General features: G+C 45.9%; 1 protein-coding gene across 1 annotated transcript; it reads left to right on the top strand.

Moving 5' to 3' along the window:
* Positions 1-756: 756 nt before the first annotated feature.
* On the top strand, positions 757-15,200 carry LOC120516829 (protein FAM133-like). Its single transcript, XM_039738785.1, has 4 exons — positions 757-1,021; positions 2,671-3,420; positions 9,476-9,536; positions 14,961-15,200. The coding sequence occupies exons 1-4, from the start codon at positions 796-798 to the stop codon at positions 15,028-15,030; spliced, it is 1,107 nt and encodes a 368-aa protein (XP_039594719.1). The 5' UTR covers positions 757-795; the 3' UTR covers positions 15,031-15,200.
* The last annotated feature ends 666 nt before the right edge of the window (positions 15,201-15,866 follow it).

The raw sequence follows: 15,866 nt of genomic DNA, 5'->3' as shown, positions 1-15,866 counted from the left end.
GGGGGGCTGTGTGGGTAACCGGGTGTCACACCCATGTTGTGCCCCCGCTGTGCCCCGTCACGGTATGTCTGATGGATGTGAAGTTCAGAATTGGCTTTCGGTTCTACAAAGTGAGGACACAAACTCGGCAATTCAGAGGCCCGGGCTCAATAAATTATTATGTATGGGCATCGACATGCTGGGCACGGAGATGTGCCACAAGCCCTCGGCGTTTCACTTGGTCGGCCATATCAAGGTGTTTGGGTCTGGCTTAGTTCCCCCTACTTGCAAAAATCAAGCAGATAATTAAACTGCAATCAAGTTGTACGTCACCTGCAGAAAAGGAGCTATAAAAATCGACATTGTATTGATACCATATTGGACAATTACACCGGAAACGTTTCTCCTGCTCACATCTGGACATTTCCACAATGATTAGCGTTGCCCCCTGAAATCCCCGCTTCTGTGCGACGTGTCCGTGGTGTCCCGGGGCTCCCGTTCAGCCGGTTTCCTTTCTTTCGTGTCCATGGCTGCCGTACATGACACACAGCAGTCAGGTGTACGCTGACATAACGCGTTCAGCCTGACAATTAGCGTGGGCGGTTCGTCACATTTCTTTACTGCAGTCCACCGGGGGGGCATTGGGACACACGATCGCCCACCCGCCCGTTCCCCAGCCCTTTTCATTTCCGCGTAAGGTGATACGCGCGAGTCCCGTTCGACAAGGTCTCGTGATTCACGTTACTCATAGAACTCCAACGCATTTTTTGTCAAACTAACCAAGTCCCGTTACGGGTGCAGTGGGTGGGATCGGCAATGGGATTAGAGTTACTTAAGCGCCCCGCGCTGCCGCTGCCTTCCATAACCTTCGTCATGAGGCACCTCTCCGTCACCGCAGCGGCGATCCTCGCCCTCGCCGCGCTGGCCACTCTGCCGCCGCTCACTGACGCCAGGCTGGTCCCCAAGTGCGAGCTCTACGCCGACCTTCTGTTCCCTAGAGGGAGCCAGGAGAGAAGGATGAGCCGAGACATCGTCGCTAAAGGTCAGCCAGGGTCCCGGGAGTTGAGAGCGCTCGCCACCGCCGCACGATGACCACCTTGGACGTGAATGCCGCGCGTCTGCACTTGTTACCGGTGCGGGGGTCCGTTCACTGTCGCTGAGGTCAGCGGACAAAATGTCAATGTGTTGTCGCGCTTTTTGTAGTCGTCTGTCTATCTAATGAGTCTGTGAGCGGAGTAAGAAAGAGCCGATCTTTGATGCGAAAGGCGTTATATTAGTATAGTGGGAGATAAAAGACACCGCCTGTGAGGTGTGTAAGAAAAGTAACACATTAGAGTGACAGAAAAATCTGAAAGGCGCTATATTAGTAATCAGTTCGATTCAGCTTCTGTTTGTATAGCGCACTTCATCGAGTACAGTCGTCGGGCGAAATACAAATACAAACTACGGAATACTGACCGCATAGCGAGCGCACAGAACGAGACGGCACGGGGTCGTTCATAGCTCTGTGTTAATGTAGCGCCTTTCAAATACAGCACATTTATTTATCTGTCGATACTAATATAGTGCCTTTCATATCAATCTCGTGTACTGCTCCTTTAATATCTATCCATCTACTTTATATTAATGCAGTGCCCTTCACTTCTGTCAGTACTAATATAGCGCCTTTTATACCGTTAATGCAATGGGTCTCGTCTTTCGTCTGTACTAATATAGTGCCTTTCATATGTGTGCACTGTATAGTACCTTTTTAGTTTATTTCTTATAAATCTATCTGTACTAATGCGGTGCCTTTGGTGTTTGTTTATAATTATATAGTGCATACTCAGTTATGTTAATATAGTGCCTTTCATATCTATCTATTATATAGTGTCTTTCAGATTGAAAGGCACTATATAATAAGATAGACAGATGTGAAAGGCACTATAGATAGATATGAAAGGCACTATACAATAAGATAGATAGACAGACAGATGTGAAAGGCACTATAGATAGATATGAAAGGCACTATATAATAAGATAGACAGATGTGAAAGGCACTATAGATAGATATATCTAACTTATTATATAGTGCCTTTCATATCTATCTATAGTGCCTTTCACATCTATCTGTCTATCTATTATATAGTGCCTTTCACATCTATTTATCTATCTCTTATATAGTGCCTGACATCTTTCTAACACAGCGCTTTTCATGCCTGCCTATACTAATATAGTGCCTTTCATAAGTATCATTCTATGCCATTCGTATCTTTTTATACTAATATAGCGCCTTTCATGCTCTCTGTCATCTTTTCTGTTCTGTTGTGTCTTTCTGCTCACCTTCTGCCCTAACGTTGTGCCTTTTATTTCACTCCATCTCGTTTTCCTGAGCGGGTCCAGAAGCTTTTGCTTTTTTTTCACGCTTTCTACTCATTTGTTCATTTTAAAGCCAGCCGTGTGTTCCAAATATTTGTTTGAAAGATGGTCCTCCATGAGCCTTTTTGTCACCACTGAAATGAAGTTCACTAGCTTGGGACCCCCACCCTCCCACAGCGTCCCCGCTACCTGCCGTGTGGTCACCAAGCCGCGGCTCCTCCGTTCCCGTATGAGGCTGGCCAGTGATCGGGTGTCTCCAAATGGCCTGCTCAGTTTGGGGCTCCTGGGATGTCAGCCCCCCATAACTCTTGATTGACTTTTTGTCTCCCGCAGTGATTTGCTTTGTCAGTAAAACAAGCGGCTTCAACACCAACGCTGTCACTCCTGTTCATGGCCCGGGGGAGAAGAGACCGAAGCCCCAGTCAGACTTCAACGAGATGCCTGTTGTTGAAGAAAGACAAGGGCATGGCAGACGTGCAAAGAGGTCGCGAGAGGACTCGGACTCGCGTGACAACAGCGAATCGTCAGGCATGGAGTCAGAAGATAAGGATCAGATGTTCAACGGATTCCAGCCAAACAGAAGAGACCGTGAACGTGGGCCACCCAGCAAACAAGGGGACAAGGAGAACAGGAGGCGTCAGAAAAGGTCAATGCCAAGCTCTGAGGAAGGGGACGCGTCTGGCATGGGCTCAGAAGAAAACCATCACATGCCCAACAAATTCAAGCCAGACAAAGGAGACCATAAGTATGAGCGAAGCAGACAGCAACAAGGGGGCAGGAGGATTAACAAAAGGTCAGTGCAAAGCTCTGAGGAAGGGGACGCGTCTGGCATGGGCTCACCGGAAAAGCACGAGGACGCGTCTAAAGGCCAAAAAGCAAAACCGGGCAAGGGCTTCAAGGATGAGAGAAGGAGGAAGCGTCCCCGGCGCTCGATCTCCAGCGAGGACGTCATGGAGTCATCTGGGATGCCACCCGAAGATCACTCCGTCCAGACGCCCAGACTGCTTGGCATTTTCCAGATCAACAGCCAGCTGGCTTGCGGCAACGGCAAACCGGAAGGCATCTGTCACCTCAAGTGTGAGCGTAAGTGTCGCGCGTCTGGGGGGGGCGCGGTCTTTAAAGGGGGCTTTTGCATTATTTCTTGATTTACTTCACCTGAGACAGAGTACGGTACGGAAACGTGTTAGGGCCACGGAGAAGAAAAAAAAAGTATACCGTATGTCGAGAATGAGGTCGACATTTCCACTTTGTTCTCGCCTTTTATTTCGAGATTAAAGTCGGCATGTTGACTTTATTCTCGTAGTTTGTCATTAAAGTAGAACATCGTAAACTAAACTTCATCTTAAAATGAACATTTAATTTACTAGATTTTCTCAAACCCCGTCATAAGTAATCTAGCACATTAAATGTTTTTGTGTTGTGTTCCCCGAGCCATCGTAACGCGCTTCTTAAACTGACTTCGTCCGCACTGAGAGGAGGCGCCGGCAGCGATCAGCACAGAGTCCATTCACTTCATGATATTCCTGCTGTCTGGACATTTAGAATGCTAAGATAAATACTTGATTTAATTTTCATGATGAAATGCTTTAAAGCATGAAATAATCATGTTGGGGCACGGTGGCGTGGAGGTTGCACAGCTGCCTCGCAGCAAAGAGGTCCCGGGTGTTCCTTGCCTTGAATTTGCATGTTTTTCTGGTGGGTTTACTCGCCGTGCTTCAGTGTCCTTTCAAAGTCATGTAGGATGTGGGGTTTTGTTACGTTATATTGACCCTGCTAGTGTATGTTTTGCTCGTGTTCACCCTGCGATGTGCTGGCGCCTTGTTCAGGATTTGCTCCTGCCTTGCACACAATGCTTGCTGGGATGTGTGCAACTCTGAATGGATGGCATAATTAAACATACATAACAAAGATTTTTTTAAAGTTCTGAACACTCTGTTTTCTAATTTTATAATGTTTTAATTTCACAAAGACGTTTATCGTGTGGTGATTGGTTAGGTGGAGAAAGAAAAATGAAGGATTGGAGCTGAGGGTTTGGTACGTCAGAAAGAAACGGCACGCATGCAATAAAGAAAGCCCGCTCAAAAGAACATCCATTGTATTCTGTGTTTGTGTCTCCGACCACCAGATCACAATCCCAACATTTACACAATATCTAAGTTCATATATCCAGTTTTTTGGAGCCTCGTCACACCTGCCCTGGGGACCCCTTACTGTGAGGGAGCAGCACTACTGCCTATTTGTAAATTGGGATATGTCACATTAAAATAACAATCGAAAGAACGTCACAACATTCTAGATTCAGACGAGAACGGGACATTCAGCCCAGCAAAGATCACCAATCCCTTCCACCTAATTCTTCTACAATAACATCAAGTCGAGTTTTGAAAGTCCCTAACGTCTTACTGTCTACCACTCTACTTGGTCGCTTATTCCAAGTGTCTATCGTTCTTTGCGTAAAGAAAGACTTCCCAATGTTTGTGTGAAATTTACCCTTCACAAGTTTCCAACTGTATCCCCGTGTTCTTGATGAACTCATTTTAATGTCACCACCTTGATCCACTGGACTAGTTCCCTTCATCATTTTAAACACTTCAGTCGGGTCTCCTCTTGATCTCCTTTAAAGGCTCAGCTCTTTTAATCTTTCCTCGTAACTCATCCCCTGTAGCCCTGAACTCACCCTAGTCGCTCTTCTCTGGACCTTCTCTAGCTCTGCTGTGTCCTTTTTGTAGCCCGGAGACCCCAAACTGCACCCAGGACTCCAGATGAGGCCTCGCCAGTGTGTTACAAAGCTTGAGCAGACCCTCCTGGGACTCACTTTGTACGCCAGAGACACTCGTGTTACGTGCAGGAAGCTGTTGTGTCTCCTCCGAGTCTGATTACGTCCACTCCTTCTTTTTCTCTGCTCAGGATTTCTGAACTCTGTTATAACCTTAGAGGACCACCGACGTATGTGCAGTCACGTGTTACCCAAATGGCCGTTATGTGGCACGTAGATGTAACCCGCACTTCAGAAGAGGTCATCCAATTAAAGCTAAGCATGATGGGAGACCACCTAGGAATAGCTTGGGTTGCTGCTGGAAGAGGTGGCGCTTATCCTGTGATCTGTGTGTGGATCCCAATGCCCCCCGGTGCAGTGACGGGGACACTGTACTCTAAAAATGGCGCCGTCCTTTGGGTGAGAAGTAAAACCGAGGTCTTGACTCTCTGTGGTCATAAAAGATCTCTGGGCATCCTTCGTCAAGAGTAGGGGGTATCCCGATGTCCTGCCCTAATTGCCTGGTCACCCCGTCTCTAATTGGCTCTCTCTCTCTCTCTCTCTCTCTCACCAGTTCTCAACCTGATAGCTAAGGTGTGGCGAGTGTACAGGCGCAAAAATGGCTGCCATCACATCATCTGGGTGGGTGCTACACATTAGTGGGGGGTGAAGTGGCTCCCCACTTGTTAAAGTAGTCAGAAAAGTGCGATATAAATGTAAAGAATTATTATCAATATAAATATCATATGAAATATTATAATAAAAGCAGCCCTGTGCACAGACACAAGCACTTCTGGTTTGGATATTAAGCGAGCTGCAGTGAGATGAAGTCAGACCTGCTCAGCTTGTACCGCAGGTTTACATTGTGGACCACCAGGGGCAGCACCGCCGCCCAAACCCGACACAAACACATGTGGCTCACAAGTGCAATCGCACACTTTAATTTCTTTTCTTTTCCCTGTAGGAAACACTTCCCATTTCCCACGTGTACAACACAGTCGCAAGCACACACTTCCTTTCTTTTTCCTTCTCTTCTTTCCCTTTCCCTTTCCTCGCCTCCACTCCTGCTGACGAGCTTCATCTTCTCCCACCCGACTCTGGGCTCTCGGGGTAGTGGCTGCTGGCTCCTTTTATAAGGCACCCCGAGGTGCTCCAGGTGGTCGATGACCGAAATCTGGCGGCACTTCTGGGTGTGGTGGAAGTGCTGCAATTAAGGGCTCAGCAGCAGCTGCAGTACCCCCTGGTGGTGCCCATGGAGCCCAACAGGGCTGTGCCAAGCTCCAACTCCCATGGAGCCCTGCAGGAGTCAGGGGGGCTGCCACCTAGGGCTAATGCTCTGGATACGCTCCCTCCGTGGGTCCTGCCAGCATAGAGGCGTCCCGGCCGTACGCCACAACATCTAAATCGAGCAGCTCCCGCTTGTAGTGCCTATGAACGGAGCACATTGCTAGAAGCTGGATTCCTTGTTTTGAAGTCGCCGGCATTCAGAATCATTCGTCTTGGAGATATCGGCAGAGTCCATGAATCGTTTCTGCTGCCGAGTCAACTAGAATGAAGTAACTTACTGCCGGGACAGTAACGTGGATGAATTCAGTCGGCATTTCAATTTAGTTTGAAGTATACTGTACTCGCTTTGTCTCCATTGCTCCTTCACATAAATCTGTAGTCCCCCTCCTGGTTTTCCCATTCCTCGTGATGACGCCCATCCAGCATTAACATGGCGTCTGAAATACGAGGTGTAAGCCGGGTCTCCGCAGCACCCAAAATGTCACAACGCCTGAACTCGCCGTGGGGGTCGCGCCCAACGTTGGTCGAGTTCACAAATCACCCTAACCTTTTTAAAACCGTACTTTTAATTGAAAAATGTGCACGATGCTCTCCATTTGAGATTATCTCGACGATCCTTGAAGAATACGCGTACCAGATTTCGAGGAAGTCCGTCCTCCAGGAGCCGAGGTGTTGCATGTGCACAGCCAGACAGACAGACAGACATGTTGACCCAATGATGTGCTCTTGCGTTTTCTAGGAATGTTCCTAAGACAAAATCACAGACCCTCCAGCACCAAGTGGGAATAAGCGAACATCGGCAAGCCCCTCTGTGACATCTCACTCCTAAAGCCCAGTTTATACTTACCAAGTGAAAACGGTGTGCAGAGGCGACCAAACCACATTCACACTGGCATGCGGCCCGCTCGATTGGCGCATTGATATGCGTTCAAAATTTGCGAGTTCCTAGCTAGAATTTTCAACTGAAATGCTCCGTAAGTTGGAATTCCAACTCTGAAACTCAAGTGTGAGTTTGCCCGACTTCAGATCGTAACGTCAATCCAAAATGGCGACGTTTACCGTGAACTTTCGTGAGAGTTGTACTATCAAATACACTTCTGTGTATTTGTCTATCCATCCATTATCCAACCCGCTATATCCTAACTACAGGGTCACAGGGGATCTGCTGGAGCCAACACAGGACGCAAGGCAGGAAACAAACCCCGGGCAGGGCGCCAGTCCACCGCAGGGCACGCACACACTAGGGACAATTTAGGATCGCCAATGCACCTAATCTGCATGTGGACTGTGGGAGGAAACCCTCACAGACACGGGGAGAACATGCAAACTCCACACAGGGAGGACCCGAGAAGCAAACCCGGGTCTCCTGACTGCGAGGCTCTGTGTATTTGTGTCTCATTAAATCGGTCGCACACACAGTACCGTCCAACGTCTATCTGTGGATGTGTCGCTACGGTGTTGGGATACGCAAATCACCATGCAGTGTGTTGTTAACAACTGCTATTTATTCCGAGTAAAGCAAGAGCAACAAAGGTTTTCCTGGATGCGTCCATATTGGTGTTCCAAACGTGGTCAACTCTGGTGCGACGTCGTTCCCAACTTCGACTTCCGAGGTAAATGGAAGGCTTAGATGGCCTGCTAGTCAGTAGGTGATGGTGTTTGGTCAGTGTCACATCGCTAATAATGTCACAGCAGAGGATGGGAGAATAGTTGGGCCTGCTTTTAGTGACTTTAGGAGGAAGAAACGGAGAACAGAAAATGGTGAAGGAAGGCCGCGTGTAATATTCTTGTGTATGGCGGATCGACATGATGAGCAGAAGATGCGTTTCAAATATTTCTGCATGTCTTCCTTGCGTTTTGATGACCTGGTGCGTCACATTCTGCCTTTCGTTCATCACGTAATCAGCCTCTCCTTGAAATGCACCCTTTTGGATACGCATACACCATGCGGAGCAGTTAGAGAAACATCGGTGTACCGCAGAGGGGGCGCATCTCCAACTACAACGTCATTTACGGTACGCAGCTATGTCAAGTATAAATGGAGCTTTGGACGTGTCCACTTCCTTCCTTGAAAATTTCTTTTTCGATAAAAGGCAAAGTACCAGTTCAGGTTAACGGAAATAGCCCAAGAGTTGATAGAAATCTACGTTTTGTTTCTAAAACTTCCATCCATTCATCCATTGTCCAACCCGCTATATCCTAACTACAGGGTCACAGGGGGTCTGCTGGAGCCAATCCTAGCCAACACAGGGCGCAAGGCAGGAAACAAACCCCGGGCAGGATGCCAGCCCACCGCAGTGCAAAATTTGGTTGACCAAACTGAAAGCGTCCTCAAGTTTATACACAAACAGACGGACAGACGGACATCATTTCAAAAATGGTATTTTTGGACTCAGGGAGATCTAAAACGTCTCGATTCATCAAAATCTCAACATCGAATTTTTGGACAATTACAATACTTTCCCTATACTTCATATATGAGAAATAAAAAAGCACAATAAATTAAAACGAGTATTAACGTCACACTCGTCACCACTCCCACCACGCTCCAAACTCACCCCTCAACGTTTTACAACATCACTGAATAAAACACAACGTCCAAGGTAAGCAAATAACATCTGCGCTGAAAAAGTAACATTTTGGTCGAGTTCATTTTATATTTGTCATTAATTTAGCCCACCTTGCAGAGATGCGTTTTCACTTTGACTTTAGAGTCATCTTCTCACAGAAGCCAAATGACCGCCACGGAGACTTCATGTTGTATAATAAAGGGGGTGAAGAATTTTTATTGGCACTGCATATAGGACGTGGCAAACATGAAGACCCACAAGTTACGTAACTCGCCAATCCGCTTGTTCTCAGTGCCCGCCTTACTCATCACAGGTTGGTCAGGTGACAGACTTGGGCCGTGGCGCTCGCTGGACACAAGTCACGGACCAACCTGAGGGGGCGCCATGCTGTTTAGAGTCACCCGCTGAAAGGTGGGGCACCGGGTTAGAGGGTGCTGGCACCACATCACCTACTCCGTGTTTTCAGTCTATTACTGATTTTCACCGTTTCTTACGATGTCTTTTTAATGCTTTTCCTCCCTCACAGAGCTGCTAGATGATAACATCCAGGATGACATAACCTGCCTGAAAATAATACATGAGAAGTGGTAAGTGCGATTCGATTTTTTTTTTTTTTTGATTTTGGGTGGCTGGTGGCTTTTCATTGTCCACTCATTTTTTTTTCGTTCTGGCACAGGAGCACTCAGTTAATGTATGAGACACATGTGGCTTGTCACTTACCTAATGACCCTAACTGGTGGGCCTTCCTATTACAACCCCAAATCAGAAAAAGTTGGGACAGTGTGGAAAATGTGAATAAAAAAAGAAAAAAGCAAGTTATAAATTCTCCTCAAATTTTATTTCATTGCAGACAGTATGAGCACAAAATAATTCATTTTTTTTTTTTTGTCATCATCATCATTTGATTTGTAAATAAATATCCATTCTTGCCATTCAGGCTTGCAACACATTTCAAAAAAAGTTGGGACAGTACGGCATTTACCACTTTGTACAGTTCCCCTGTCTTTTAGCAACACGTTTAGGCATTGAAGAAATCAAGTGACTAAGTGTTGCAGGTGTTAGTTCGTCCCATTCCTCCTGGGGTCTTCTTCTTCTTTTCGTTTCAAAATGTGCCAGACATTCCCTTTAGGAGACAAGTCAGGGCTGCAGGCAGGCCAGTCAAGCATCCGCACCGTCTTCTTACGCAGCCATGCCTTTGTTATGCGCGCAGTATGTGGTTTGGCATCGTCTTGCTGAAATAAGCACGGGCGTCCCTGGAAAAGACGTCGTCTTGAAGGCAGCATTTGTTCCTCCAAAACTGAGATACACACTCGCCTAAAGGATTATTAGGAACACCTGTTCAATTTGTCATTAATGCAATTATCTAATCAACCAATCACATGGCAGTTGCTTCAATGCATTTAGGGTGTGGTCCTGGTCAAGACAATCTCCTGAACTCCAAACTGAATGTCAGAATGGCAAAGAAAGGTGATTTAAGCAATTTTGAGCGTGGCATGGTTGTTGGTGCCAGACGGGCCGGTCTGAGTATTTCACAATCTGCTCAGTTACTGGGATTTTCACGCACAACCATTTCTAGGGTTTACAAAGAATGGTGTGAAAAGGAAAAACATCCAGTATGCAGCAGTCCTGTGGGCGAAAATGCCTTGTTGATGCTAGAGGTCAGAGGAGAATGAATGGGCCGACTGATTCAAGCTGATAGAAGAGCAACTTTGACTGAAATAACCACTCGTTACAACCGAGGTATGCAGCAAAGCATTTGTGAAGCCACAACACGCACAACCTTGAGGCGGATGGGCTACAACAGCAGAAGACCCCACCGGGTACCACTCATCTCCACTACAAATAGGAAAAAGAGGCTACAATTTGCACGAGCTCACCAAAATTGGACAGTTGAAGACTGGAAAAATGTTGCCTGGTCTGATGAGTCTCGATTTCTGTTGAGACATTCAAATGGTAGAGTCAGAATTTGGCGTAAACAGAATGAGAACATGGATCCATCATGCCTTGTTACCACTGTGCAGGCTGGTGGTGGTGGTGTAATGGTGTGGGGATGTTTTCTTGGCACACTTTAGGCCCCTTAGTGCCAATTGGGCATCGTTTAAATGCCACGGGCTACCTGAGCATTGTTTCTGACCATGTCCATCCCTTCATGACCACCATGTACCCATCCTCTGATGGCTACTTCCAGCAGGATAATGCACCATGTCACAAAGCTCGAATCATTTCAAATTGGTTTCTTGAACATGACAATGAGTTCACTGTACTAAAATGGCCCCACAGTCACCAGATCTCAACCCAATAGAGCATCTTTGGGATGTGGTGGAACGGGAGCTTCGTGCCCTGGATGTGCATCCCACAAATCTCCATCAACTGCAAGATGCTATCCTATCAATATGGGCCAACATTTCTAAAGAATGCTTTCAGCACCTTGTTGAATCAATGCCACGTAGAATTAAGGCAGTTCTGAAGGCGAAAGGGGGTCAAACACCGTATTAGTATGGTGGTCCTAATAATCCTTTAGGTGAGTGTACTTCTCAGCATTGATGGTGCCATCACAGAAGTGCAAGTTACCTTTGCCGAAGGCACTGACACAACCCCATACCATGACAGAACCTGGCTTTTGGACTTGTATCTGGTAACAGTCTGGATGGTCCTTTTCCTCTTTGCTCCGCAGCACACGGCGTCCATTTCTTCCAAAAAAGATGTGAAAAACCGATTCGTCTGACCACAATACACGTTTCCACTGCACGATGGCCCATCCCAGATGTCTCCGAGCCCAGAGAAGTCGACTGCGCTTCTGGACACTATTTATGTAGGGCTTCCTTTTGGCACAGTACAGTTTTAGCTGGCATTTCCTAATGTAACTACGTACTGTAGTGCTTGAGAGTGACTTCCTGAAGTAGTCCTGAGCCCACGCAGTTCTATCATTTATTGATGAATGACGGTTTTTAATGCAGTGCCGCCTGAGGGCTCGGAGATCACGGCCATTCAGTTTAGGCTTGCACCCTTGGCCTTTACGCACAGTAATTTCTCCAGATTCCCTGATTCTTTTCATTATGTTATGCACTGTAGAGGGAGAAATGCCCAAATCTCTTCCTGTCTGTCTTTGAGAAACGTTTTCCTTCATCATTTCAAAGATTTTTGCCCGCACTTGGTGGCAAACTGGCGATCCTCTGCCCATCTTTGCTCCTAAAGCAGTAGGCCTTTCCTCGATGCTGCTTTTGTACCGAATCATTGCAATCGCCTGTTAGGATCACCAGTTTCAAATCACATCATTATTTCGTTATTATACCTCATTACTTCCCCTGAATTGCCCCCATCCCAACTTTTTTTGAAATGTGTTGCAAGCCTGAATGGCAAGAATGGATGTTTATTTACAAATCAAATGATGTTGACCAAGAAAAACATGAATTATCTTGTGTTCATACTGTCTGCAACGAAATAAAAGTGAAGGGAAATTTGTGAATTACCGCGTTATTTTTGTATTCACATTTTCCACACTGTCCCAACTTTTTCTGATTTGGGGTTGTATAAATTATTATTATTTACTTGTTTGGTTGGCGTTGTACAACATTTGAGATACAATCGGAGCACCGGCAGGTAAAGTGACTTCTTTATGGTCACATTAGTATAGCAGCCAGGATTAGACAGTTGGATCGATCGATCGATGGGTTTTCTTTCAGTCGTTGGAAGGTTGCTTCCTCCTGTGTCTGAATGGGTTTTTTTTTATCCGTTGGGTCCTCCAGTTTCCTTCTACATCCCGAAGACGTGTCTGTTAGGCTACCTGATGGCTGTAAATTAGCCCCAGACTATTTGACTAATTTTATCAGACAGTTCCTGCGCTCTCAGCTATTTTAAATTTTTACATTTTCTTCACTTTGAGTTCCCAATAAAAGAAGACTTATTATGTCCAAATCTAAAGAATTTCATCCCAAAGGGTTATCAACAGAAGAAATGAGTACACAGGCAATCCTAGCATAGAGAAATGTTGAAGTCAAACGAATGAACGTGAAACTTGTCGATTGGTTAAATGCGTATCAGTAGACTCTGCTGTAACAGTTGGTGGTGCGGAAGATGAAAACATCAACTTACAATATCACAAAGAATATCTACAACCGTTAACACCGTCTGGTCTTCCATCGGCCGAATTACTGTTGAAAGAAGGACGTATCGTAATGTTGTTGCGTAATTTATGTCTGAGTGATGGGCTATGCAGTCGGACAAGATCAGTTGTATTCAAAATTGGTCAAACAATTCTGACATGTCAAATTTTAACTGGCGACAATAAAGGTATTGTAGGACATCTTCAGTGGATAACATTAGACATCAATGGAGATCTTGATATGCCGTTCGTATTAAAACGTTTGCAGTTTCCCATTAGAATAACTTTAGCAAAGACAATTAACAAACCACAGGGACAAACATTTGAAAAAGTCGGTTTATTGATCCACCTGAAGCCCAGCCAGTTCGGGCTCAGATCGGAGACCATCTACGAAAAGCATGGGTTGCTGCTGGAAGAGGTGTTGGCAAGGCCAGCAGGGGGCACTTACTGTACACTGTGGTCTGTGTGTGGACCCCCATTGCTGCCGGTGAGGTGACGGGGACACTGGGCTTTAAAAATGGTGCTGTGCTTTGGATGAGACTTAAAGCTGAGGTCCTGACTCTCTGTGGTCCCGGGGCGGTGTACCCCGATATCCTGGCTAAATAGCCCATCATAGATGATCTTTTCAAATTCTGGCCCCCGAATCACCCCCTGTTCATTACTCTCTCTCTCTCTCTCTGACCACCTAATAGCTAACTTGTGGTGAGCCGTCCCATCATCCAGAGTAAGCCCCCTATTTTTATCCAGCCTTTATTTAATATGGTGCCATCGCATATTGAACAGCAAACTGCTGTGCTTTGTAAGCTCGGGGTCACACGGGCGGGGGCTGCATTGGCATTTTCCTGGTTTATTTTATTTTATAGCACCTTTGTGTAATGCGCACTACCATTTGCTAGAGTAAAGGCACTACGGTGCTGTGAAAAAGTATTTGCCCCCTTCCTGATTTGTTATGTTTTTGCACGTTTGTCACACTTAAATGTTTCAGATCATCAAACAAATTTAAATATTAGACAAAGACAATCCAAGTAAACACAAAATGCAGTTCTTAAGTGATGATTTTATTTATTTATTAAGGCAAAGCAAAATAACTTGTTTGGTTGGCGTCAAACCTGTGAAAAAGTATTTGCCCCCTTCCTGATTGCTTCATTTTTTCCATATTTGTCACACTTACATGTTTCAGACATTTCAGGGGGCAATTACTTTTTCACAGGTTTGGATAGTTTTGTTTTGCCTTATTAAATAAAATCATCACTTAAGAACTGCATTTTGTGTTTACTTGGGTTGTCTCTGTCTAATATTTCAATTTGTTTGATGATCTGAAACATTTAAGTGTGACAAACGCGCAAAAACATAAGAAATCAGGAAGGGGGCAAATACTTTTTCACAGCACTGTATATAAGATGCTTTCAGGATTTTCTAGACGCTAAAGTTCAGCTGGTTTCAACTTTGTACTCCATAAACTTCAGCAGGCTGAGTGGCCGACCGGACTAAGAATCTTTGTGAACAAAACTCCCAACTGCTGTTAGTGCGCGTTTATCTTAGTCCTTACTCTTTGGCCGACATCTTTATTGTAGGCGACTTCCAACATCTGAGACACAACTGGTTCCGTTTTGCTTGTTTTTCCAACTGTGGGGCACAGGCAGGTGAAGTGACTCACTCACTCACTCGAGGGCACACAGGATTTGAACCCACAGCCTCAGGGTTTGCACCTCACTGGCCTGCCACCACTGCAGTGTTTCTCTCCGTCATGCCGAGCCGTTCACAGATACGAATGTTAAAGACGCCCAAACTGGGAGGAAGCGGCCAGCGTACCAGGAGCTGAGCCGTGAGTGGTCTGAGGCGTCGCTCCACACAGTGCCAGTGTTTTGTGCTATGGACATCCTGACCTTCTGCCGATTTGTCTTTCCAGGCCCGAGATGATGTCTACCCCAGAATGCCGCACAGCCTCCTGGTCATCTCTTTTGTCGGAGTGCAAGTGAAGTGTCTGCACAAGACCCTCTGCCCCTCGTGGTGTGCTGATGAGCAGGAGCGGTGCAGCACGTTACCTTCATGAAAATCATCTTTGTAAGCATCAATAAATTTGCAAATTACTGCAGTTCAACCCGAGAATGTCTTCCTTTTTAAATAAAAGATCGACATTTTGTGCCAATTCATTTCTGTAACGCGTATTTAACTGTGGTGATGCTGTTTTAGCGTCGGTTGATAAATGTTCTAAACTCCAGTTTTGAGACGTGCCGCTGGTGCTGCGGGTCCTCGGAACGCACTGGAAAATCAAAGTCACGTTCGCCCCTTGTCAGCCTGGCATGAGGTGGGCAGCTTCAACCCAGCACGACATGTTGTGGCATATAGTGGGGCAATGCCAGCTGGCACCGGGCAGGAAAGGAAAGCGACACGTCAGTACAGCAAATGAAGAACATTGTTCAGTTTCATGCATATTATTTTTAAACAAATAACAAAAATGTATTAAAAGAAACCCTGCAATCGACTGGCGCCCTGTTCATGCCTTATGATTACTGGGATCATCTCTAGCCCTCCCAGTGACCCTGCACAGGATTAAGTTGGTTTAGAAAATGTCATGGTGTGGAATTAAAAAAAAAAAAAATTAAAATTTCCCAATAATTTTGAAATATCCGTTTCAAATAGGGAAGAGTTGGCAAGGGGGCACAGTGGTTAGTGCTGCTGCTTCGAATGCCCGGAGTGATCACCTTCTGTGTGGCATCTGAATGTTCTTTGTGTCTTGGTGGGGTTCTTCTCTCTCAACTTCCTAACGATTTTCTTTACTACCCAACACCACAAATCAAAATGGAGGACGCTA

This window comes from Polypterus senegalus, chromosome 16 (assembly GCF_016835505.1).
Source record: "Polypterus senegalus isolate Bchr_013 chromosome 16, ASM1683550v1, whole genome shotgun sequence".
Lineage (NCBI taxonomy): Eukaryota > Metazoa > Chordata > Cladistia > Polypteriformes > Polypteridae > Polypterus > Polypterus senegalus.
The sequence above is the reverse complement of the archived record's forward strand: the minus strand, read 5'-3'. Positions and strand labels throughout refer to the sequence as shown.